This window comes from Triticum aestivum, chromosome 5D (assembly GCF_018294505.1).
Source record: "Triticum aestivum cultivar Chinese Spring chromosome 5D, IWGSC CS RefSeq v2.1, whole genome shotgun sequence".
NCBI classification, from domain to species: Eukaryota; Viridiplantae; Streptophyta; class Magnoliopsida; order Poales; family Poaceae; genus Triticum; species Triticum aestivum.
Genome location: NC_057808.1, coordinates 159,889,029 through 159,915,839, shown reverse-complemented (window position 1 = coordinate 159,915,839; position 26,811 = coordinate 159,889,029). Strand labels below are relative to the sequence as shown.

The following is a 26,811-nucleotide window of genomic DNA, read 5'->3' as shown; positions in this document are numbered from 1 at the left end:
ACATACTTATTGAAAAAATCTACAAGTCATCAAAACCAAGCACTACATGCATGCTCCTAGGGGGATAGATTGGTAGGAAAAGACCATCGCTCGTCCCCGACCGCCACTCATAAGGAAGGCAATCAAAGAACACCTCATGTTTCAAATTTGTCACACAACGGTTACCATACATGCATGCTACGGGACTTGCAAAACTCAACACAAGTATTTCACAATTACTCAATTAGCATGACTCTAATATCACCATCTTTATATCTCAAAACAATCATCAAGCATCAAACTTCACATAGTATTCAATGCACTTTATATGGAAGTTTTTATTATACCCATCTTGGATGCCTATCATATTCGGACTAGTTTTATAACCAAAGCAAATTACCACGCTGTTCTAAAAGACTCTCAAAATAATATAAGTGACGCATGAGAGATCAATTATTTCTATAAAATAAAACCACCACCGTGCTCTAAAAAGATATAAGTGAAGCACTAGAGCAAACGACAAACTACTCCGAAAGATATAAGTGAAGATCAATGAGTAGTCGAATAATTATGCAACTATGTGAAGACTCTCTAACAATTAAGAATTTCATAGCTTGGTATTTTATTCAAACATCAAGCAAAACAAAATAAAATAAAATGACGCACCAAGCAAAACACATATCATGTGGTGAATAAAAATATAGCTCCAAGTAAGGTTACCGATGAACGAAGACGAAACAGGGGATGCCTTCTGGGGCATCCCCAAGATTAGGCTCTTGGTTGTCCTTGAATATTACCTTGGGGTGCCTTGGTCATCCCCAAGCTTAGGCTCTTTCCACACCTTATTCCATAGTCCATCGAATCTTTACCCAAAACTTGAAAACTTCACAATACAAAACTTAACAGAAAACTCGTAAGCTCCGTTAGTATAAGAAACTAAATCACCACTTTTGGTACTTTTATGAACTCATTATAAATTAATATTGGTGTAATATCTACTGTATTACAACTTCTCTATGGTTCATACCCTCCGATAATACTCATAGATTCATCAAAATAAGCAAACAACACATAGAAAACAGAATCTGCCAAAAACAGAACAGTCTGTAGTAATCTGTATCAAATGTATACTTATGGAACTCCAAAAATTCTGAAATAAATTGGTGGACCTGAGGAATTTGTCTATTAATCATCTTCAAAAAGAATCAACCTAAAATCACTATCCAGTAAAAACTGGCAGCTAATCTCGTGAGCGCTAAAGTTTCTGCTTTTTACAGCAAGATCACGAAGACTTCACCCAAGTCTTCCCAAAGGTTCTACTTGGCACAAACACTAATTAAAACATAAAACCACATCTATAAATAGGCTATATGAATTATTTATTACTAAACAGGAGCAAAATCAAAGAACAAAAATAAAATTGGGTTGCCTCCCAACAAGCGCTAACGTTTAACGCCCCTAGCTAGGCATGATGATTCCAATGATGCTCACATAAAAGATAAGAATTGAAACATAAAAAGAGAATCATGAAGAATCTGACTAGCATATTTAAGTCTAACCCACTTCGTATGCATAGGGATTTTGTGAGCAAACAACTTATGGGAACAATAATCAACTAGCATAGGAAGGCAAAACAATCATAACTTTAAAACTTTAAGCACATAGGAAACTTGATATTATTGCAATTCCTACAAGCATATGTTCCTCCCTCATAATAATTTTCAGCAGCATCATGAATGAATTCAACAATATAACTATCACATAAAGCATTCTTTTCATGTGCCACATGCATAGAATTTTTATTACTCTCCCCATAAGCAAAATTCTTCTCATTCGGAATAGTGGGAGTATCATAAGAAACTCGAATACTATAAATTGTTTCCGCATTAAAAGAGTAATGTTCAGAAAAAAGGTAACCATAATCATGACAAGTTTTATAAATATAATCATCACTACTTTTTATAGCATAAGTGTCATCACAATAATCATCATAAGTAGCAACTTTGTTCTCATCATAATCAATTGAAACCTCTTCCAAGATAGTGGAATCATTACTAAATAAAGTCATGACCTCTCCAAATCACTTTCATAATTGTCACAATAAGATTCAACACCCTCCAAAATAGTGTGATCATTACTTCCTAAAGTTGACACTCTTCCAAACCCACTTTCATCAATATAGTCATCATAAATAGGAGGCATGCTTTCATCATAATAAATATTCTCATCAAAACTTGGGGCACTAAACATATCATCTTCATCAAACATAGCATCCCCAAGCTTGTGGCTTTGCATATCATTAGCATCATGGGTATTCAAAGAATTCATACTAAAAACATTGCAATCATGCTCATCATTCACATATTTTATGCCAAGCATTCTATGTAATTCTTCTTCTAGCACTTGAGCACAATTTTCCTTTCCATCATTTTCATGAAAGACATTAAAAAGATGAAGCATATGAGGCACCCTAAATTCCATTTTTTTGTAGTTTTCTTTTATAAATTAAACTAGTGATAAAACAAGGAACAAAATGATTTGATTGCAAGATCTAAAGATATACCTTCAAGCACTAACCTCCCCGGCAACGGCGCCAGAAACTGGTTGATGTCTACTACACAATCTTCTTCTTGTAGACGTTGTTGGGCCTCCAAGTGCAGAGTTTTGTAGGACAGTAGCAAATTTTCCTCAAGTGGATGACCTAAGGTTTATCAATCCGGGGGAGGCGTAGGATGAAGATGGTCTCTCTCAAACAACCCTGCAACCAAATAACAAAGAGTCTCTTGTGTCCCCAACACACCCAATACAATGGTAAATTGTATAGGTGCACTAGTTCGGCGAAGAGATGGTGATACAAGTGCAATATGGATGGTAGATATAGGTTTTTGTAATCTGAATAATATAAAAACAGCAAGGTAACTAACGATAAAAGTGAGCGTAAACGGATTGCAATGCTAGGAAACAAGGCCTAATGTTCATACTTTCACTAGTGCAAGTTCTCTCAACAAGGACAACATAATTAGATCATATAACTATTCCTCTACATGCAACAAAGAGTCACTCCAAAGTCACTAATAGCGGAGAACAAACGAAGAGATTATGGTAGGGTACGAAACCACCTCAAACTTATTCTTTCTGATCGATCTATTAAGAGTCCTTAGTAAAATAACACGAAGCTATTATTTCTGTTGGATCTATCATAGAGTTCGTACTAGAATAACACCTTATGACACAAATCAACCAAAACCCTAATGTCACCTAGATACTTCAATGTCACCACAAGTATCCGTGGGTATGATTATACGATATGCATCTCACAATCTCAGATTCATCTATTCAAACCAACACAAAGTACTCCAAAGAGTGCCCCAAAGTTTCTACCGGAGAGTCAAGAAGAAAACGTGTGCCAACCCCTATGCATAGATTCCCAAGGTCACGGAACCCGCAAGTTGATCACCAAAACATACATCAAGTGAATCAATAGAATACCCCATTGTCACCACGGGTATCCCACGCAAGACATACATCAAGTGTTCTCAAATCCTTAAAGATTCAATCCAATAAGATAACTTCAAAGGGAAAACTCAATCCATTACAAGAGAGTAGAGGGGGAGAAACATCATAGGATCCAACTATAATAGCAATGCTCGCGATACATCAAGATCATGCCAAATCAATAACACGAGAGAGAGATCAAACACATAGCTACTGGTACATACCCTCAGCCCCAAGGGTGAACTACTCCCTCCTCGTCATGGAGGGCGCCGGGATGATGAAGATGGCCACCGGTGAGGGATTCCCCCTCCGGCAGGGTGCCGGAACAGGGTCCCAATTGGTTTTTGGTGGCTACAGAGGCTTGCGGTGGCGGAACTCCCGATCTAGGTTATTTTCTGGAGGTTTCTGTATTTATAGGAATTTTTGGCATAGGTCTCACGTCAGGGGGGTCTCCGAGTCGTCCACGAGATAGGGGAACACTCCCAGGGGGGTAGGGCGCGCCGCCACCCTCGTGGACAGCCAGGGACTCTTCTGGCCCAACTCTTTTACTCCGGGGGCTTCTTTTGGTCCATAAAAAATCATCAAAAATTGGCACGTCAATTGGACTCCGTTTGGTATTCCTTTTCTGCGATACTCAAAAACAAGGAAAAAACAGAAAATGGCACTGGGCTCTAGGTTAATAGGTTAGTCCCAAAAATCATATAAAAATAGCATAAAAATGCATATAAAACATCCTAGATGGATAATATAATAGCATGGAACAATCAAAAATTATAGATACGTTGGAGACATATCATCTCGCTGTTGGGGGTGTCATTGACAGAGGGTATTGGAGATGTTTTCGGGGCGACGGTGATCATGGCGCCAAACTTGCACAAGGGCCAGCAGAACGATCAAAATGAGTATTACCCCAATGAGTTCAAGGTAAATTTAGTAAACAAACTATTGAAAGTTGCTTCCAAGGTGTTTGCCAGCTTCTTCCGAGGTTTTTGGAAGGAGGAAAAAGTTTGCCGACCTTTGTTAGTGGGGTCACTCCTTGGACAGAAGACGGGCGTCCAAGCCGGTTACCTGATCCTAGTGCACCTTCTAGCGCTTCTCGCGTCCTGATTCCTCAGGATTCCTCGGGCGGGTCCGGCTTGGCGGTGCCTGTGGCCAAGGTTCCCGCCTCCATAGATTGTTTTCGGATCTCATATTGATGCAACTCAGCTTCATCGATCTCTCTATTGGACTCCTCGACAACCTCATCGATGTGATCATTGAGTTCAATCATGGGCACCTTGTTACATTTTGTCGCGCTGGGTTTGGGGTGGTGTTCTCGGCCCATAACCAGTCCAGCTCTTCTGGCTAGGGGCCATCCAGTGTGTGGCTAGTGAAAGGATGTCCTGTATCGGCTGCCCATCTGCCCCATGGATGTTGCAACAAGTAAATAATCAACCATGGCTTGTGGTAATTGACAAAGATTACGATTGTGGGAGCAAATGCTTTATAGCTTTCTTTTGGGTGTCAAAGCTGGTGCAAATGCGTCACTGGGGAATTCCTCTACCTTTCCCTTGAACATACGAGACATCCTTTCCTTCATGGACTTCCCCTCAAAGAAGGCACCTCAGATGACATGGGTCGGGTGGTCTTCGCCAGTGAACTCAAACACTGGATGGGCCCGAGCTTGCAGCAATTGGAATCATCGTCTGAGGGCCACGTGCATGATGTGTTCGTGTGTCAGCCCTTGGTCATGTAGCTCGGCCACCTTGCGCGCCAGCTTCCCAACCGTCACGTACTCCTGTGGATAGTTCTTTGGGGTCCAGGAGTTGCACCTGAGTGGTGGGGTCGGGCTTAGTGGCGTGGTGATGCTAGACTGAGGTGGGTCTGGCAGTTGTACATCTAGGATGTAGAGACACTCCTCCCGCCACCTTATGTTTATCTCCACGAACTCCCCGGATTGTACTTGGAGTCTCCAACCCGACCGATGGTAGTCTCGCCGCATTCAGGTGACGTTTGTGTGTAGCTTGATGCATATTTTTTTGCCAGAAGTCGAAGTGTGGCTCACGACAAAGGAAAGCCCCCAACTATGTGATGTAGGGTAGAACCCTAGATGCCCGATCTTTCACGAAAGGAGCGGATTCCGCGAGGAACACAAAGAACACAAAGGGAAATCTCAAGGGAAACACGGGAGAAACACGGGAGAAATAACTCAAACCAACAAGATTTGGTCACACATATGCTAGATCCTCGAAACACAAAAGAGATACAAGATCCACGATCAACAAGGGATGATACAAGTGGCACGATCTTCTCCGTGAGGAGGTCTTGAGGGGTCTTCCCGTTAGGGGTCTTGAATCCACTTGGGGGATCTTCTTCGTAGAGGCCGTAAACTCCTAAGGAGAAGGGGATCAAGTGGATAGCAAAGCATCTCAATGAGCTACTACTTTGCTAACCCTAAAATGTAGGTAGGAGAAGAGTATATATAGTCTCGGGGCAAAAGGGTACACGGGCCTCAGCCCAAGTCAATGCGCACAGGTAGGGCCGGAAGTTCCGGGCGAGGCCGGAAGGTCCGGACGCCGGAGGTTCCGGGGAGGATCCGGACTAACCAGAGAGTTGGCACGGGAGAAGCTAGGCTGGCGTCTGGGGGCCGGAAGGTCCGGGCGGGCCGAGGTTCCTGGGGGCGGAAGGTCCGGGCCTTGTTCCGGGCTAACCAGAGAGTTGGCACACCCGGGCTGGTCCGCGTCGTCGGAGGCCGGAAGCTCCGGGTCGGCCGGAGGTTATGGGGGCCGGAAGTTCAGGGCTGGACAGAGAGTTGATGCATGTCTCTTCTTCTTTATCTCTCGGCTCCGTGGCTTGTGCGCTATACCTGATCACACATAGCGTCTCGGACTTAGGCAGTAGCCATGTCCTAGTCGAAGGAAAGGGGAACTCAAGTAGGAGTGATGTCACCTCGGATTGAATAGCACGAGCTCTTGCTCTTGTCACGGGTCCACTTGGAGCTTGGATAGTCGAGGTAGTGTCCATGGGGATGACCATGGGATGCTCCATCATCTCCCCCCCCTTGGGAAAGATCCGACCTCGGATCGAAATCCTGATCACCATGGTACGGGTAAAGATCTTTGACGTTGAATATGTCACTCACGGAGTACTTGTCGCGTGGGATGTCGATCTTGTAGGTGTTTTTTGTTGTATCATTCAAGCACCTTGAAGGGTCCATCAGCTCTTGGTAGAAGTTTGGACTTGCGTTCGTTGGGGAAGCGTTCCTTTTGAAGGTGTAGCCACACAAGATCTCCAATGTTGAATATCACGGGTTGCTTGTTGACGTTGAGCTTGGTCGCGAGTCGTTGTACTTGGCGCTCGATAGTGTGCCTTGTATCTTCATGCATCTTCTTGAGGTAGTTCACTCGGGCACTTGCGTCCATGTTGATGCGCTCTTGTAGTGGTAGAGGAAGAATGTCCAATGGGGACAACAGGTTGAAACCGTAGACGACCTCGAAGGGGGACTTTCCGGTAATCGAATGTCTTGCGCGGTTGTAGGCGTACTCGGTGATGGGTAGACACTCCTCCCACTCCTCGATGTTCTTGTTGATCAACACGCGAAGTAGAGTGGAGAGTGTTCGGTTTGTCACCTCCGTTTGGCCGCCGGTTTGAGGATGGTATGCCGATGAGAACAAAACCTTGATTCTGAGCTTAACGCATAGAGTATTCCAAAAGTAGCTCAAAAACTTGACGTCACGGTCCAAGACAATAGTCTTTGGGACTCCATGGAGGTGTAAGATTTCTCTACAAAAAAGATTTGCAACATGTGAAGCATCGTCTATGTTGTTGCAAGGAATGAAATGAGCCATCTTAGAGAATCGGTCCACAACAACAAACACAGAATCTTTGCCGTTTCTAGTTCTAGGCAAACCAAGCACAAAATCCATGTTAATATCTTCCCATGGGTGATATGGAATAGGAAGTGGCATATAGAGACAATGGGATTGAGCGTTAGACTTAGCTTTGTGGCATGTAGAGCATCGGTTGGTGAAGCGTGAGACGTCGCGGAACATCTTGGGCCAAAAATAGTTCTTGGAGAGCGTAGCGAATGTCTTGTCGCGTGCAAAGTGTCCCATTAGTCCTCCTCCATGAGATTCTTGCAAAAACAACAAACGAAGGGAAGACTCGGAATACATAGTTTGTTAGCTCTCATAAGATAATCATCTTTGATGTAATATCGCTCCCAAGATGTATGCGTCAAACATTTAGCATATGGGATATCAAAAGTAGGATCATGTGCATACAAGTCTTTTATGTGCTCAAAGCCAATGATATTCAATTCAAGTTTGGTAACAAGCATGCATATGCGGGAAAGTGCATCCACCACAACATTTTCCTTACCTTTGATGTACTTGATGACATAAGGAAATGACTCAATGAACTCACTCCACTTAGCATGACGCTTATTCAACTTAGTTTGACCCAAACATGCAAGACTCTAGCGGAGGTAATGCTCCCAAACATGCAAGACTCTCACTAAAGCATATAGCTCTTTGTCATATATGGGATAATTGAGTTGCACTCTGGAAAGTTTTTCGCTAAAGTAAGCTATGGGGCGCCTCTCTTGCATTAATACACCTCCAATGCCATAACCGCTAGCATCGCAATGGATCTCAAAAGGTTTATCAAAGTTGGGCAAAGCAAGCAAAGGAGCTTGTGTTAGCAAATTCTTAAGCTCATTGAATGTGGCATCTTGAGATGGTCCACAAACAAAGGGAGCATTCTTCTTACTCAAAGCATGTAAAGGTAAAGCAAAGGTGCTAAAATCCTTCACAAATCTATGGTACAAACCGGCTAAACCAAGGAAACTTCACACTTGTTGCAAATTTGTTGGTTGGGGCCAAGTTTTAATAGCATTGATCTTAGATTCATCTACATGAACACCCTTAGAAGACACAACGAAACCCAGGAAAACAAGCTTATCAACACTAAAAAGGCATTTGTCCATATTAGCATAAAGGCGCTCTTTCCTAAGGGTTTGCAACACGGTTCTAGGATGGGTGACATGATCTTTAAGAGATTTGATAAAGACAAGGATATCGTCAAAATAGACCACAACAAATACGCCAATATAGGGTCGAAGGACAAAATGCATGAGTCGCATGAAAGTACCGCAGATAAACCCATAGGCATAACAAGCCATTCATATAAGCCAAATTTGGTCTCAAATGCGGTTTTCCATTCATCACCTTCTTGGATGCGTATTTGATAGTAGCCACTTTTAAGATCAATTTTAGAGAAAATTGTGGCTCCGCTAAGTTCATCTAGCATATCATCTAGGCGTGGAATGGGGTAACGATAACACACGGTAATAGCATTGATAGGACGACAATCGGAACACATGTGATATGTACCATGTTTCTTGGGAACAAGGATTACCGAGACGGCACAAGGGCTCAAGCTTTCACGTACATGGCCTTTGTTGATGAGTTGTTGTACTTGCCGTTGGATCTCCTTGGTTTCCTCGGGATTGACGCGGTAGGGAGCCTTGTTAGGAAGGGGTGCTCCGGGGATGAGGTCGATGCGGTGTCCGATGCCTCGTAGTGGAGGTAGACCCGGAGGTAGCTCGTCGTGGAAAACATCTTGGAATTCCTTCAATGGAGAAGATAACACTAAAGGGAGATTGTGAGAGTTGTTAGTTTTGGGTGCCTTGTCCTTGCACAAAAGGACATAGTGCATGCCACTTGATGGGTTCTCACACACTTCTCTCATCTCACTTTTGGTGGCAAATAGGACTAAGTTTTTCTTGTCGCTCATCGTGGAGGCACTCAATTTGGGCTTATGGCGCTCACTCTCTTTTTGGTGGTTCGCACTCTCACTATTTTCTCCATGATGGGTGGCTTTCTTGTCGGCGATCACTTGGCTAGGAGACATAGGTCATAGCACATACTCCTTTCCCTTCATCTTGAAGCTATAGTGATTTGTACGCCCGTTGTGGATGACGCCTCGGTCAAATTTCCATGGCCGTCCAAGAAGGAGGTGGCAAACGGACATCGGCACGACATCACAATCCAAAGTGTCTTCGTATTCTCCGATCTTGAAGGAAACTTGCACCATATGCTCGACTTGGATAGTGCCGGAGTCACTTAGACATTGTACCTTGTAGGGGTGCGGGTGCTTCATCTTGACTAATTGGAGCTTGGAGCATATCTCTTCACTCGCCAAATTATGGAAACTCCCTCCATCGATGATGACCTTCACGGACCTTCCATTGATGCCGGCCTTGGTGTGGAAGATATGTCATCTTTGGTCTTCGTCTTGTTGATGTTGAAGTGTCAAGACCTTGGAGATAATGAGAGCGGGGCTCGAATCTTCGTCCCAAAAGACTTGATCATCTTCATCTTTGTTCACGCACTGGTGCATGGCCACTTGCTCAAGGGCTTCCAGCTCTCCTTCACTCATGGAGTCATATGTTCCGTCGTCATTGAGGATCATGGTGCGCTTGTTGGTACACTCAAAGGACTTGTGGCCTCGGCCGCCGCATGTGAAGCACTTGATGGAACTTGTCTTGACGGTGTCATCGGTTGGAGTAGATGATGATGAAGCTTTCGGCTTGAAGTTGCTTGTAGTAGGAGGACGACTTGAGGTTGTCGAAGTTTTCTTGGAACTTGACTTGTCGCTGTTGCTTTTATAGGGTGTTGGAGTCGTTGAAGCTTGGTTGTTGGAGAAGCTATAGGACTTGGAAGAGAACTTGGCATACCTAAAGTCATCTTGCACTTGCCGCTCCGCCTTGGTGGCTTGGTGCACTAGCTCGATGAGGTTGGAGTAAGGTTGGAAGTCGGCGATCTTCTTGATAGGATGATTGAGTCCATTCAATAAACGTGCCATGTTTTGCTCATCATCTTCCGTGGCATTGGCTCGTATCATGGCAATCTCCATTTCCTTATAGTACTCTTCAACACTCTTTGTTCCTTGCTTGAGGAGTTGGAGTTTCTTGAATAGGTCGTGGTTGTAGTAGGTTGGCACGAAATGTGCTCTCATGACATCCTTCATTTGTGCCCAAGTAGTGATTGGTGGTTCACCTCTTGCCACGGCGCTCAATGACTTGTTCCTACCATATGAGGACATAATCTTGGAACTCAAGGGATGCCATAGCGATCTTCTTGTCTTCCTCATAGTTGTGCAAACGGAAGATTTTGTCAACCTTCAATGCCCATGAAAGGTACTCTTCGGGATCATTGCTTCCGGTGAACTTGGGCATGGTGAACTTTAGCTTGCCGTAGCGTTTCTCTTCATTGTGTTGGGGTCGGGGATGATGATGACACCCTTGACGTGGAGTGTAATCAGCCTCATGTTGCTCTTGGAGTAGAGGATTCCCATTGTCTTGTTGCTCATGGTGAACTTGTGGTACTTGTCGAGCTTGTGGAACTTGTGGAGGAGCTTGAGGAACTTGATGGTGCAATCATGCTTGATAGTTCCTCTCTTGAATTTCCTCGTGAAGCGCTTCTTCTTGCTCATGAGTTTGTCGGTTGCGCGGCTACGTTGCGGCTTGTGTCTTGGAGGGCATGTTGCGCCTCAAGTGCTTGAGCTTCACACCATTGTTGTTGAAGATGTTGTGCCTCGGCATCTTCCTTGTCTTGGTGTTTCCGCGCTCGTTCTTCCTCTTGCTGGCATAGACATTGTCGTTCTTGTGCTTGCGCAAGAGTAGCTTGATTTTGACGATGTCGATGTTCTTGCGCTTGAAGTTGCTCTTGATGATCGGTGTCGTGTAGAGGATTGCGGTTTGCTTGACGATCTTGGTGTGCGGCTCGTCGAAGAGTGTTCGATGTAGGAGTACTTGAGCCGGAGATGGTGTCATCGGAGTGTCTACTGGAGCAGCTCCGTCTTGAGTGGGACGAAGAGGTAGAAGAGCAGTTGACCAACAAGGCACGAATCTCGTCCATTCTTGCATTGCTCTCTTGTTTTTGTTCGTTGAGCTTGTTGTCAAAGTAGTCTCTTGTATGTTGCTCCAAGAGGCGTAAGTCGGTGGCGAGATGGTCGATGCGGTCGCTCCTTGCTTATTGTTCTTGATGCAAAGCTCATTGTGCACCAAAGAGGTGGCTCTTTGTGACGTAGGAAGACATGTCGTCGTCTTGCTCGATGAAGAGTGGGTTGGTAGAAGAACTTGGGCTATCCATCATTGCCAGCAAATATGTGAGTGGGAGAAGGGGAAGAACTTATACCAAATGTACCTTGACCAATGTTGAGGGTGGATCAAAGATCACTCAATGATGTAACAGGGAAATAGCACAATTGGTACCAATTCTTGTCGGTTCTCACACCTACACAAATAAAGCTTATAGTGGAGCTCGTTTAGGATGGTGGCACAAAATTGATGCAATTGTTAGTGATACTCAATAATGTTGGAGAAGATTCGCAAATTTGCAATGCAACAAGTATACTGATAGCAAGATATGGTACACGAAAAAACACACACGGATAGATAAATGGGGTCGTGCAACCAAGAAATGAGCCAAAATGTGGAATCCACGAAAATGCTCTTGTTGCACAACACTAGAGAGATGCTAGCACGATTGCACAATAGGCGGATACGAAACTTGTGCACAACCTATAAAGAAAAAATGCAATGACTTCTATCCCAAGTATGCTATATGTATGGTATTTCTATGATATGATCCAAGATGATCAAGTATGACAATCTTAATGTAGTGTGATGCTATGGTTCTTGCTTAAAAGCTCTTTGCTTATCTTTTCTATTTTGCTTAAAAGCTTGTTTGGCTTTTTTTTTTCTCTTTTGAGCTCTTTTCCATGCAAAATTTATGAACCAAGGTAGCAATTGTGTATATGCTATGACAACCTTGTGGCACAAGAGATGATATCAAGATATGGATACCAATGATGATATGATATATGCAACGAGATGATGATCACTAATGTGCACAAGTGACGTTGCCGGCAATACTCAAAGGCTAGTCTCGATGGGTAAGCGACGCAAAAGGAAGGGTAAGGGGTTATTAATGTAATGGAAAGAATTACATGAAGTGTCGTCGAGGTTACCGTTCTTGCTTACGGTTGAGAGTGTAAAAATGATGTGATTGTTCTCGATGTCATAGTGCACGGTCTACAGTACGTCGGCGAAGATGTTGCTGCACGGTAGTTGGAGTTGTCGAAGTAGCGAAAGTCATCGAAGATGCGCAGACTTTCTGTCTAGGCCAGAAGTTCCGGGCAAGCAGAAGGTCCGGGGTCCGGAGGTTCCCGGTGTGGCCGGAAGGTCTGGGGGTCGCGATTCTGCAAGAACAGGGAATTGGGGATCGTGGATCCGGGCGGAAAAACTTCGGGAAAAACCCAAATCCGAGGGTGAAAAGAAAATTTTTAGGTGGATGGAAGGGTGGGGAAGCTAGATCTACGTGCCACACACGAAATCCACGAAGCAAATCCAAGAAAACTTCATCACACCAACAAATCACAAAAAGATTGGGAGGGCTATGTTTGTGGGGATTTTCTAAATTGGGACGAATCACAACAAAATTAGGCTAGAAAACAAAGAAGGAGGCTCCAAAATCATGATCAACGTGGCTCATGATACCAAGATGATGTAAGGTATAACCCTAGATGCCCGGTCTTTCATGAAAGGAGTGGATTCCACGAGGAACACGAAGAACACAAAGGGAAATCTCAAGGGAAACACGGGAGAAATCACTCAAACCAACAAGATTCGGTCACACATATGCTAGATCCTCGAAACACAAAATAGATACAAGATCCACGATCAATAAGGGATGATACAAGTGGTACGATCTTCTCTGTGAGGAGGTCTTGAGGGGTCTTCCCGTTAGGGGTCTTGAATCCACTTGGGGGATCTTCTCCGTAGAGGCCGTGAACTCCTAAGGAGAAGGGGATCAAGTGGAGAGAAAAGCTTCTCAATGAGATACTACTTTGTTTACACTAAAACGTAGGTAGGAGAAGAGTATATATATTCTCGGGGCGAAAGGGTACACGGGCCTCGGCCCAAGTCATTGCGTGCAGTAGGGCCGGAAGTTTTGGGTGAGGCCGGAATGTTCGGGCGCTGGAGGTTCCGGGCCAGGTTCTAGGGAGGGTCCAGAGAGTTGGCATGGGAGAAGCTAGGCTGGCGTCCGGGGGCCGGAAGGTCCGGGCCAGGTTCTGGGCTAACCAGAGAGTTGGCACGCCCGGGCTGGTCCGGGTCATCGAGGCTAGACGCTCTCGGTCGGCCGGAGGTTCCGGGGGCCGGAAGTTCCGGGGTGGACAGAGAGTTGACGACCGTCTCTCCTTCTTTAGCTCTCGGCTCCGTGGCTTGTGTGCTATACCTGATCACACATAGCGTCTCGGACTTAGGAAGTAACCATGTCTCTGTCGAAGGAAAGGGGAACTCAAGTAGGAGTGATGTCATCTCGGATTGAATAGTACGAGCTCCTGCTCTTGTCATGGGTCCACTTGGAGCTTGGATAGTCGAGGTCGTGTCCGTGGGGATGACCATGGGATGCTCCGCATCACTATGGGGGAAGGTGGTGGAGTTAAAGACCACAGAAATGAAGAAGACCCTTGAAGAAGGGGTGGATGGGAAATGCTAGCCCACGGAGCAGGAAGAGGACGAAGCATACCCGCTCGCTGGCCTCCGAGTTGGGCTGGGCCACTGTGTTGGACCAAGCATTGCCTTCCTCGGCGGTCAGCGGGGCACGAGAAAAAACTACTTCCGACACTGACAAACATCCTGTATCGGAGAGCCGGTCCAGTTGCTCCTGCACGACATTGAAGGGCTTCTACTTCCCTTTGGTCAAGTAAGCGACTCTCTCCTTTGCAGGATCCACGGCAGAGGCTTTGCCGATGTTGGCTGGCTAGCCTTCCGTAGGCGGCATTCCCCGGCCATGAATCTATTGGTGGTAGTTGTGTGCATGGAGAGCAGCTCAAAAGTTGAGGAGAAATGGAGTGATTGGGTGTTTGACAGTGAGAGCGTGAGGAAGAAGATTGCAGGGGGGAATGGCGCAAAAAATTTATCCTAGTATGCCTTGGCCCTTATATAGTGAGTGAGGGAGATGAAATAGTTGCAGGCTATCCTACCGCATGGCGCATAATCCCCATGTGTCCCTCTTCCCGATGACGACATTAATTATGCGGAGGATCAAGGCATTGTCAATAAGACTTGAGAATCAGAGCGCTGATGGGACATGACATGGGTGGGGCCCATGCCTGTTCCCGCACACCACCTTGATCGTCAAAAGAGTGATGACATGTGATCTTGTGGGGCTGCTCAATAAGAGCAGTATGGCATGTCATAACTATTCGGTTAGTTGTTGAGCGAACGGCACAGGAACTTGGCCCACCAAGCGGTAGGGTGCGCAGGAAACCTTTCTTGTTCACAGATTGGTCAGCACCTTACACATTTTCAAGACCAAAGTGGTTTTCATCACCTCTGGAGAAGCTTGGCAGGAGGCCGGCTACGTGACAATACTGATTGGGGACGTTCCATCGAACCTGTTTTAAGACGATGATCGAAGACGACGTACAAGGTGAATGACCGGAAGTGCAACCAGGCTTGAAGACCGGTTCATGGGTTGTCGTTGGTGTCCTGGGCAAAGGGGTACTCGCCACGTCAGTTCCTGACCTGGTGAGCCAAGCTATGCCACCCTAGGTTGGTTCTTTCCTGGGTCACTTTTCGCAACCTATAGCCGATTACGTGGAGATTCCAGAAGACATGGAGTACAATCCTACGATGGAGCCATGGAGACTCTACCTCCACCAACATAACCGACCTAGTTTTGTAAACCCTAGGACCCCGCATTGTGTATATAAGAGGGTGGTCAGGATCAATGTAGATCAGATTTAATCCCTTAGTACTTTACATGTACTTGTATACACTCCAACGCAACAAAACTGAATTAGAAAGTTGGATATTATCTCCTTTGGAGAGCTTGAACCTGGGTAAATCTTGCCTCTTATTACCATCGTGACAAATCGCCTAGCTAGGACACCCTACCAAGGGAGTTGCCGAATTTAGCTCTGACACACCCCACTTCCTCTGCTACTCAAAGATGTCACAAGACTCCACATTATCTACCATATTGGTTAGGACATCCATGACCAGTTGGTAAAAAGGTGTCAAAAGAGGGCCGCCTTGCCACAATCCCCGAACCTACCATATGCACCTATCGGAATGCCCATTTATCAGGACTAGTTCTCACCGATGATAGAGATAGAGCAGCCCACACATGCCATTGACGGACAAATCCTATTTTCTCCAGAACTTGAAGAAAAAATGGCATAGAAACCGATAGCTATATGTAGTTCTAGGAATATCAAAGACGTTTTGCGGTTGTGGAAAGATCTGCAGATTGACTGGCGAGCATGAAGTAGTATTTAATTGCCCCACCCCAGATGAATACTCTTTGATATTTAGCAACTAACTGGTCAAGGTTGAGGGTCATGAACACCAAAATCCTTCATAAATATTTTTCCAACCTAAGAACAAGACTAATAGGCCTAGAATCACAATAGTCCACTACCCCATCTTGGTTTGGCTGTAGGGATGTCAAATCTTGGTTAAGCACATGGAAATTTCCATCATACATACACGTAATATCATTAATTGCCACCATTATATCCATTTTGACGATCAACCAGTAGGTATGAAAAAAATGAGTAGAGAAACCCGTTTGGTACTAGAACTTTGTCGGGGGCTCTTGATCAAGCGCCAAATTTCATCTTCTTTAAATTCCATTTCGAGTGAAGAGAGATCAACGACCGGCAAATAAAACACATAAAATTAATGGTCTTCAACTTCTCCCTGGGCCTACCAACAAGATTCACAATGCACATGTCTGTGTGCCCCTCTATGTAACATTATCTTCTTCACCAAGTGGTGGCAGCAACACAAGGTTACTTCGGATAGGTGGCACTCCTCAAGTATCGATTCTCCACTTTGCGAGGGGGTAACCTTGGTCTAAAGCTTTAATGGTTGCTTGTAGCAATGGTGGTATTTACACACTGTCTCCTTGCTATTGGAACATAGGAATGAGAACTCGGGATCTCAGCTTTAGTGATTGAATCTAACAATGACGACACTGCGCATTATTTCCTTCTTGGAGGTTTTGCTTCCAGAGAACCTTTCTCATAGTTTGCATGTCATCAAGGATGGTGGATTGTGTAATTGGTCACATAGAATTTTATTATTGATCCTTTCTCTTTTCTGTATATTAGTGTACACATTCTCAAAGTCTCAAAGTAGGTCATAATATTTTTAACATTGCAAATGCCTAGTGTAATTGTAATCATCTTGATATTAATATATGAGACTTTGTTGAAAAACAAGAATATTTCCAACTGTACAATTCAACATAGTTTGGTAAATTGTGTCTCATTATTGTTCTTGTAATCATTAATTGAGCAGTAGGGGCTAAACACAATTTTGGTCTAATGTTAATTCCAAATAAGATAACTCGTTGTTGTCGAGACCATGCATTCGGCTCACAAGTCGCATGATGGTTCCAATTAGGAGCTAGTCACTAAGCTAAAGCATAACTTATTTTGTGTAAGTTAGGTTTCTCAACTAAGCATGATGATTGTTGTTGGAAACCATACAAATCACTATTATTAGGGAAATGCAAGAAGGATGTCATGCTATGTTTGAAATTAGTTCACCCTCTTATGATGGGGGTTCTCCTATGTGAATGTACTATATATCTTGCACTATAAACATTTGTGTAAACAATTTTATATGAACATGTGAACACCTCACGAAATCCAAACATAATTGCTATCAACATGGTATAGATTATTGTTGAAGTCTGCAATGGCACAATATCTGTACATTGTCCATACACTAAGGATGCACACAGCCAAAAAGGGATCAAAATAAGAATAGCACAAGAAAAAAAATCCGGCAGGAGCAATGACACAAAACAACCAAACCATCAGCAACATCTCCATCACAATTAACAACACATAAACTATAAAAGAATTCTCAGACAACAACACCTTCAGGAAAGGTATGACTGGTAATCCCCAAGTGCAAGGAATCATCGTAGCAATTTCCAAAGGTGGAAGTGATAAGTATTTAGTGTCGAACCCACAAGGAGCTAAAGGTAAGATCAATATTCTCTCAAGTCTTATCTGCCACTAATACGAGTCTACGTACACCGAACGTTTGCTTCCTTCTAGAAACGAGAAATACAACTACGTTGTGGATATGAAGAGGATAGTTGTGCATGATAACGAAGAACTAAAATATAAAATAGGTGTTGTTAACATAAAGTTAGAATATATTACTATATATTATAAATAGCGAGTGTGGAATAATGATGGATCGGTGTGCAGAATTATCGTAGGCAATTGTTAACAAGATTGATAATCATTATTGCAATTTAATATGAGGGAGAGGCATAGGCTAACATACTTTCTCTACTTGGATCATATGCACTTATGATTGGAACTCTAGCAAGCAACTGCAACTACTAAAGATCATTAAGGTAAAGCCCAACCATAGCATTAAAGTATCAAGTCCCCTTTATCACATACGCAACAACCCCCTTACTTGGGTTTAAGCTTCTGTCACTCTAGCAACCCACTATAAGCGAATCATGAACGTATGGCAACACCCTACAGCGGGAATCCTTCATGTGTGCGCGGCACGGAAAGCACCATAGCACAGCACCAATATAAAACATACAACTCAAACAAATATAGATCATCAATCAACTGAAAAGGAAAAAGAAATCTACTCAACAATCATAGGATGGCAACACATCATTGGATCATAATATGTGGCATAAAGCACCATGTTCAAGTAGGGGATTACAGCGGGTGCGTGAGAGTGGACCGTTTAAAAGAGATGAGGAAGGTAATGAAGATGGTGATGTTGATGAAGATGATCACCACGGCGATGGTTCCCACGGCGGCACAACGGCGACACCGAGAGAGAGGGGGAGAGAGTCTCCCCCTTGTGCTTCCTCCTTCAAGGCATCCCCCCTAGATGGGGATAGGTTCTCCATCTGGTCCTTGGCCTCCATGGTGATGATGGCCCCCTCCAGCTTCCTCCTCCATGGCCTCCGGTGATGATGGCCCCTCCGGCAGGGTGCCCGAGAGGGGCTAGATTGATTTTGCGTGGCAATAGAGGCTTGCAGCGGCGGAACTTCTGATCTAGGGTTCTTTTCGAAGGTTTGGGTATTTATAAGAATTTTTGGCGTCGGTCTCACGTCAAGGGGGTGCCCGAGGGGCCCACAAGCCCAGAGCACCCCCTAGGGGGTAGGGCACGCCTAGAGGGCTTGTGGATGTCCAGTTCTTGGCCTAGCTCTTGTGCTTCGGGGGTCTCTTTTGGTCCGTAAAAAATCTCCGTAAATTTGCAGCCCATTCCGAGAACTTTTATTTCTGCACAAGAAACGACACCACGGTAGTTCTGCTGAAAACAACGTCAGTCCGGGTTAGTTCTAATTAAACCATACCAAAACCATATAAAATTGTTGTAAACATGGCATGAATACTTCATAAATTATAGATATGTTCGAGACATATCATCATCCCCAAGCTTAATTCCTGCTCGTCCTCGAGTAGGTAAATGATAAAAGAAATAATTTATGAAGTGTGAATGCTAGCATAGTGCATAAATTTGATCAATGATAGTTCCAAACACGTTTTCTAGCATCATTATATATCATAAATAGTAGCTCATCTCATAAAACTTCTCGTGATCAAGTAACAAGCTATTCACATGTTAAAGTATAGACCATAAAGTTTCTTGAAAACTAACAAACTATGCTTTCAGTCACCAAACAATTGCAATTCATCTTATTTTCAGGAAGGGTCTATGTAAGAACTTTGATTAAGCAGATTCCAAATACTCAACTATCATATAGTCTTCCATGATTGCTAACACTCAAAGCATACTTTTAGAACAAACAGCATCCATCGAACACAGAGAAAGATATGGACTTAATGTTTCGCCTCTGAACTTATTTATCATATAGGTAATTGTGAAAAATAATAATTCATGATCAAATATATTTGAATGGCCATATATGCTTGGATGTTTTCCCACCACATGATGCTTTCCAACTAAAAAATAAATGAGGTTGAACTAAGAAGGAATACTATTGACTCTTGCATAAAAAGTAAATACATGAAAGTAAAAGATAGGCCCTTCACAAAGGGAAGCAGAGCTTGTCATGCGCTTTTAAGTTTTGAATGTGCAAACCCTTAATTCAAAGGAACGTCATGTTGTATTGCCCTTTGTGATAGCAAACTTTATTATGCAGTCCGTCGCTTTTATTTCTTTAACAACACAAGTTCGTACAACGCTTATTTTCCCTTACAATAAAAGGTCATACATATTTAGGAGCAATCTCTATTGCTTTTTGCACCGATGACAACTTACTTGAAGGATCTTATTCGCTCCATAGGTAGATATGGTGGACACTCATGGCAAGAAACTGGGTTTAATGGTTTTGGATGCATAAGTATTATCTCCACTTAGTACAATTTTTTGGCTTGCAAAAGATGCTAAGCAAGCACCACATGTTGGAGGATCCATAACAATATAACTTTTATACAAATATACCCAAACATAACTCATTACGTTTTCTTCCTTGTCCAACTTCAACTAATTTGCTCAAGTTTGAAAATAATTATTGGGGCTCACAATCATAGAAGATGTCCAAGATAGTATAATTATATATGAAATCTCTCTTCCTTCAATATTCTTTCATGAATTGTTCAAGTGACCAATGCGGTGTTTGCTAACTTTCAATAAATTTTACCACCAATACTTCTTATATGTGAAGTCATTACTCCCCATGGGATAAGCATATACAACATATATAATTTCAGATTTATGATATTCAATTCATTCAACCATTTACTCATAGGATATAAGTGAACCACGAGAGTAAATGACAAAACTACTCCAAAAAGATATAAGTGAAGATCAATGTGTAGTCAAGTAGTTAAATAGCCATGTGAGGACTCCCTCTCATTAAAGATTTCAGATCCAAAGATTTTATTCAAACATATAGTAAAATGAAAATACGCTCCAAGCAAAACACATATCATGTGACAAATAAAAATATAGCTCCGAGTAAGGTATACCGATAGTTTTGAAGACGAAAGACGAGATGCCTTCCGAGGCATCCCAAGCTTAGTTGATTTTATATTCCTTGAATTTTATCTTGGGGTGCCTTGGGAATCCCCAAGCTTAGGGTCTTGTCACTCCTTATTCTCCTCATATCGATATCTCACCCAAAACTTGAAAACATCAATCGAAGAAAACAATAACGAAACTTTGTGAGATGGGTTAGTATGATAAAAAAATCATTCACTTGGGTAATGTCAAAGACAAGATTCATAATTGTTTCCACATAATTCCTACTGTACTATATAATTTCCACAATTATATTAAGCAATATAAGCCATAGAAACTATAAAACAAGCAAACTATGCATTAAGGGCAAAATCTGTCAAAAACAGAACAGTCTATAATGATCTGAATACTAGCCAAACTTCTGTTACTCCAAAAATTCTGAAAACTTAGGACAACCTAGGAAATTTGTATTTCAATCTTGTGTAAAAAATGCAGATCAAAAGCACACTTCTATGATTTTTTAAAATTCTGGCAATGAGCGCAAAATTTTATGTTTTTGCACAGAATCAAGTCAACTATCACCATAGATCATCCCAAAGGTCTTACTTGGCACTTTATTGAAAAAACTATAAAACATGATTACTACAGTAGAATAATCATTATAACACACAAAAACAATAGGGGTAAATATTGGGTTGTCTTCCAACAAACACTTTTCTTTAATGCCTTTTTAGCTAGGCATGATATTTTAATGATACTCTTCCAAGACCAATTCCGATGATAATTCTATTCATACTCTAAAAGATATAAGTGAAGTTCATAGAGCATTCTACAATCAATATAGATTGACCAATATCCAAGCTCAAAATATATAAGTGAAGCACACGAAGCATTTTATAAAACCATACTTAAAAGATTTAAGTGAAGCACAAAGAGCATTCTATAACGCCTTACTAAAAATTTAAGTGAAGCACATGAAAAATTCTATACATCAATTAAGGACTATCTCATACTAGCATGGTGCATAAAGGAAAAGAAAAAAAACAAACACTAAAGACGCATATCATGTGAACAAAACAAAAACCGAGAGATACCAATAATTGTTGAAGAAGAAAGATGGGATGTCAACCGGGGCATCCCCAATCTTAGATGCTTGAGTATCCCTGAAATATTTACTTGGGGTGCGTTGGGAGTCCCCAAGCTTGAAGTCTTACCTCTCCTTATTCCTCTTATATCAATAACTCCTCGATCTTCGAACACTTCATCCACACAAAACTTAACGAAAAACCCTTGTGAGATCCGTTAGTATCATAAAGCAAATCACTACCTTTAGGTACTGCTGTAAACTCATTCCAATTTCATATTAGCATTATATCTACTTTATTCCAACTTCACCATGGTTCATACCCCCCGATACAACCCATAGATTAATCAAAATAAGTGAACAACACATAGAAAACAGAATCTGTCAAAAACATGACAGTCTATAGCAATCTGGAAACTTCGTAGACTTATGTAGTTCCAAAAATTTGGAAAAATTAGGACAAAATAAAAAAATTGTATAGCAGTACTGTGTAAAAATTTCAGAAACTTTTGAGGTTCCAGTAAAAAATGTAAATTCACGCACTATAGCCAAAGTGTCTGTTTTTGCACCGCACATAGCAAATAAGCAATCTAATCATCCTAGAGCCAAAACTTGACACATTATTTTTTAATACAATGGATATATACAAGGGGATAATGATGTTTGAGAAAATTCCATGAAAAATTCTACATTGTTTCCATGAGCATGAACACAAGTGTTCATGGTCGACCCTCGCTTCTCCAATGCATAACCTTCCAATCACTTCTCTTTTTAAAAAAGTTTTTAGGCATAAGAGGCAAGTAATTTTTTTTGTATTTTGCATTCTTTAAAAAATTGTTTGTTTCACCCACAACTAAAGAAAAAAAAACAAAATGGAAAACAAAATCTACTTAGTGAAGAAAGCAAACAAGCACACACAAGAATATCAACCCCACGCTATTGTTCCCTGGCAACGACGCCAGAAAAGAGCTTGATAATCCCCAAGTGCAAGGAATCATCGTAGCAATTTCCAAAGGTGGAAGTGACAAGTATGGAGTGTCGAGCCCACAAGGAGATAAAGGTAAGATCAGTATTCTCTCAAGTCCTATCTGCCACTAATACGACTCTACGTGCACCGAACGTTTGCTTCCATCTAGAAACGAGAAATAAAACTACGTTGTGGGTATGAAGAGGATAGATTTGCATGATAACGAAGAACTAAAATATAAAAATAGGTGATGTTAACATAAATTTAGAATATATTACTATATATTATAAATAGCTAGTGTGGAATAATGATGGATCGGTGTGCGGAATTATCCTAGGCAATTGTTAACAAGATCGGTAATCTTTATTGCAATTTTATACGAGGGAGAGGCATAAGCTAACATACTTTCTCTACTTGGATCATATGCACTTATGATTGGAACTCTAGGAAGCATCCGCAACTACTAAAGATTATTAAGGTAAAACCCAACCATAGCATTAAAGTATCAAGTCCCCTTTATCCCATACGCAACGACCCCCTTACTCGGGTATAAGCTTCTGTCACTCTAGCAACCCACTATAAGCAAATCATAAACGTATTGCAACACCCTACAGCGGGAATTCTTCACGTGTGCGTGGCACGGAAGGCACCATAGGACATCACCAAAATAAAACATACAACTCAAACCAATCTAGATCATCAATCAACCCAAAAGACAAAAGAAATCAACTCAAAACATCATAGGATGGCAACAAATCATTGGATCATAATATGTTGCATAAAGCACCATGTTCAAGTAGGGGATTACAGTGGGTGCGGGAGAGTGGACCGCTTAAAAGAGATGAGGAAGGTGATGAAGATGGTGATGTTGATGAAGACGATCACTGCGGCGATGGTTCCCCTAGCGGCACTCCAGCGACACCGAGAGAGAGCGGAAGAGAGTCTCCCCCTTGTTCTTCCTCCTTCATGGCCTCCCCCTAAATGGGGATAGGTTCTTCCTCTGGTCCTTGGCCTCCATGGTGATGATGGCCCCCTCCGGCTTCCTCCTCCATGGCCTCCGGTGATGATGGCCCACTCCGGTAGGGTGCTAGAGAGGGCCTAGATTGATTTTTTGTGGCTACAGAAGCTTGCAGCGGCGGAACTTTCGATCTAGGTTCTTTTCGAAGGTTTGGGTATTTATAAGAATTTTTGGCATTGGTCTCACATCAAGGGGGGGTGCTCGAGGGGCCCACAAGCCCGGGGCACCCTCCCTAGGGGGTAGGGCGCGCCTAGAGGGCTTGCGGACTCCTCATCCACTTCCTAGCCTAGCTCTTGTGCTTCGGGGGTCTCTTTTAGTCCATAAAATATCACAGTAAATTTTCAGCCCATTCCGAGAACTTTTATTTCTGCACAAAAAACGACACCACGGTAGTTCTGCTGAAAACAACGTCAGTCGAAAATCATATAAAATTGTTGTAAACATGGCATGAATACTTCATAAATTATAGATATGTTGGAGACGTATCAATGGCACGCAAGCACCGTCGTTATTGGATCAATAGTGAACCATGGAAGAAATACAGAAGATTAGATGGATGTATTCATCTTAACAAACACACGTAAATCACAAAATAGTATTGTCCTCGTGCTTCTATCAATTGTATGTTTCCACCTTGTTTGTTAAGATTTACCTTTTTTGCACGCCAACTCAAAAGAAAAGTGCATCTATAATTAAGCGTTTTCTGGGAACGCAATCACAACTGGAGGAAGCTATGAATGCGTCACTACAAAATAATTATTGTATTTTATAATCATTACTCCCTTCTCATTTATGCCAAACATTTGGTTGTGATGAACTTTGCTAGACATTGTTTTTTTTTCTTTATTGCACATGTTTCTAGCTACTCTTTTAATCACATTTAGGGTATAACATCGAGGTTTATAAACCAGTTGTTGATTGTTCAACTTTGTACTCTAGTATTTGAGTCCATCAATTTAGAAACATGAAACTTCAAATGCATTAATACAACATACATATCGGTCGGCACATTTTTAGTTCAAACTACAGTTAGAATATACAGAGTGCATTGGGACCTTCATTTTCAAGCAATAGAAAATCATTAGAAGTGTAATTACATCGAACTACTTTCGATGGAAATAAAAAATTTATCACCATTTTCATTTTGGCATATTTTAAAATTTGGTTGGAAGCATGTCAAGACATTTTTATTTGGAAACATAGTGAGACATAGACACAAACAACACACACATACACACACAAGCAAACAAACAAAAACACACATAGACCAACATACATGCTCATCCCTACGAACGCACAACGCACCTCTATGAGAATATATGAAACACCGCATCAATAGATATTGAGATTGATGAAGGCACGACATGCACCTCCTTGTTGAGGGACTAGTCATACCATTGAAAGAAGAGTGTCGGGAAGTCTGAATAAATAAGGAAATATGCAAGTAGACAAACCAAGTCTAGAACTTAAATAAGTGTAATGTGTGGCCAACCACGCCAAGTCTAGAATATAAAGAAGGGTAAGCTAATTTACCAAAAGGAACCTAATCATTTAAATGTCCCAACCTTTTCAAGTTCTCTTACAAACATGGGGGGGGGGAGGTAATCCAAATATGCATTATCACGTTGTCGATTAATGTGAAGGATCATTTTAAGAATTGGTGTCACATCTTTCAGGTATATGTTTGTTTTTTCAACCACTTGGACCAGTTAGTGGAAACTAATATCACGGCCGCTACTAGATAAAAAATTGTAGTGTAGGAAATAAATCAATCACCCTTTCAGATTTTTGGCATCCCACCATCTACATAACTAAACTGGAAAGATTTGTTTGATCGAAATTTTGCGTCATCATAAGTAAAGAGTTCATTCGTTAAAGAAAATCTCATGAGTCATGATAAAAATTCTAATTTGTAAAATTTCTTGGGCGTAAATGATACTTTACCTTGCTGCTTAAACAAGTGTAACATAGTGGCATCCCCGCAAATCCACATTGACATGAACTATCTCTATATCAAATGCAGTTAGAGATTACTTGTCGAGGTCACAACCTTCTCCCGGTGATGACATTGCGGCACGTGCGAGACACTATTTGGCGGCCCCCACCAGCAGAGGATGCAGAAATTTTGCGAGTCCCTGGCTCGCCCAGCACGAACCAGGTCATGACATTGCATTATGGCAGGAGATAACACTTGAAGAATGGAACACATATAGACACAACTATCTTTTTCATACTGTAATTACTTTTTCACTAACCGCAGCCACTGATACCCTCTTTTCCCCATTTCCTAACACCTAATCTTCACTAAGATTTTTAGCATCCCATTTTTTTCACTAACCCCCAATTGTAAGTGTACTTGAGAAATATGAGAAATGATTTATTTCTTATTTATTTAACTACAATATATTAAATTTGTTCCCATGCTCTACATTTGTTCAGAAAACGGAAGTTTCATAGCATCAGATGGTCTTTCAAGGTTTTAACAACATATTTTCAACAGAACATAAATAAAAGGAAAGATTGAAAGATAAGGAAGGCACAATATCCAACACGACTGCAATGTAGCACAATGGAGAGATCATGAAGCAGCATCTTGTAGTATTCAAAATCAATGAAAGATATTGAAAAGAGAAAGTAGGAAGTCAACATCATGGAGAAAGAAGTGCCAACTATTACTACCAAGTGAATACACAGTTCAGAGCCATACAACCAAGCATACAGAGTATGGCATGTGCTTTAGTACACCCTCTTTTAAAAGGTTTAAAACTTCGATGTAGATGAGTGGTTGAGATTAAAACTTACCTCTTGACAAAAATAGTATGATACTCTTTTATAAAGGTGGCATTGTAGTGTTTATTCCACGGGTAAATCTATGGCCCAACTATATACGTTCTCTTCATCTCTTACATACACAATAACCTCCGTCTTAAAAATTGAGCCGTCCGGTCCGAACTCGCACGACCATTGGATGCACCCTTCCCTGATTTTCCTTTAGTCATGTAGTTGCACACTCCCAATCCCTCCCATAACCGCATCTCCACTCCGCCTTGCACACAATGCACACCACTATGCGAGCTCGTCGCACCATGCGGTTTGCTCATATCATCCCCCAAGGCCGCACTAGTAACACCACCCAACAGCGAGCTCACGCAGGTCCATCGCCCTAGTTGCAGCATGTTGTCCAACTTATCTTGTCCTCCCAATGCTAGTCGCAACATGGGCCGACC

General features: G+C 42.2%; 1 protein-coding gene across 1 annotated transcript in view; it reads left to right on the top strand.

The window, feature by feature from the left end:
* The window catches only part of LOC123119949 (protein LAX PANICLE 2), a 41,380-nt gene extending 15,383 nt beyond the window's left edge, over positions 1–25,997 (top strand). Inside the window, exon 4 of the mRNA XM_044539927.1 lies at positions 25,608–25,997. Within this exon, the coding sequence (XP_044395862.1) occupies positions 25,608–25,772 (165 nt within the window). The 3' untranslated portion in view covers positions 25,773–25,997. The remainder of the gene's footprint in view (positions 1–25,607) is intronic.
* Positions 25,998–26,811: the final 814 nt, after the last annotated feature.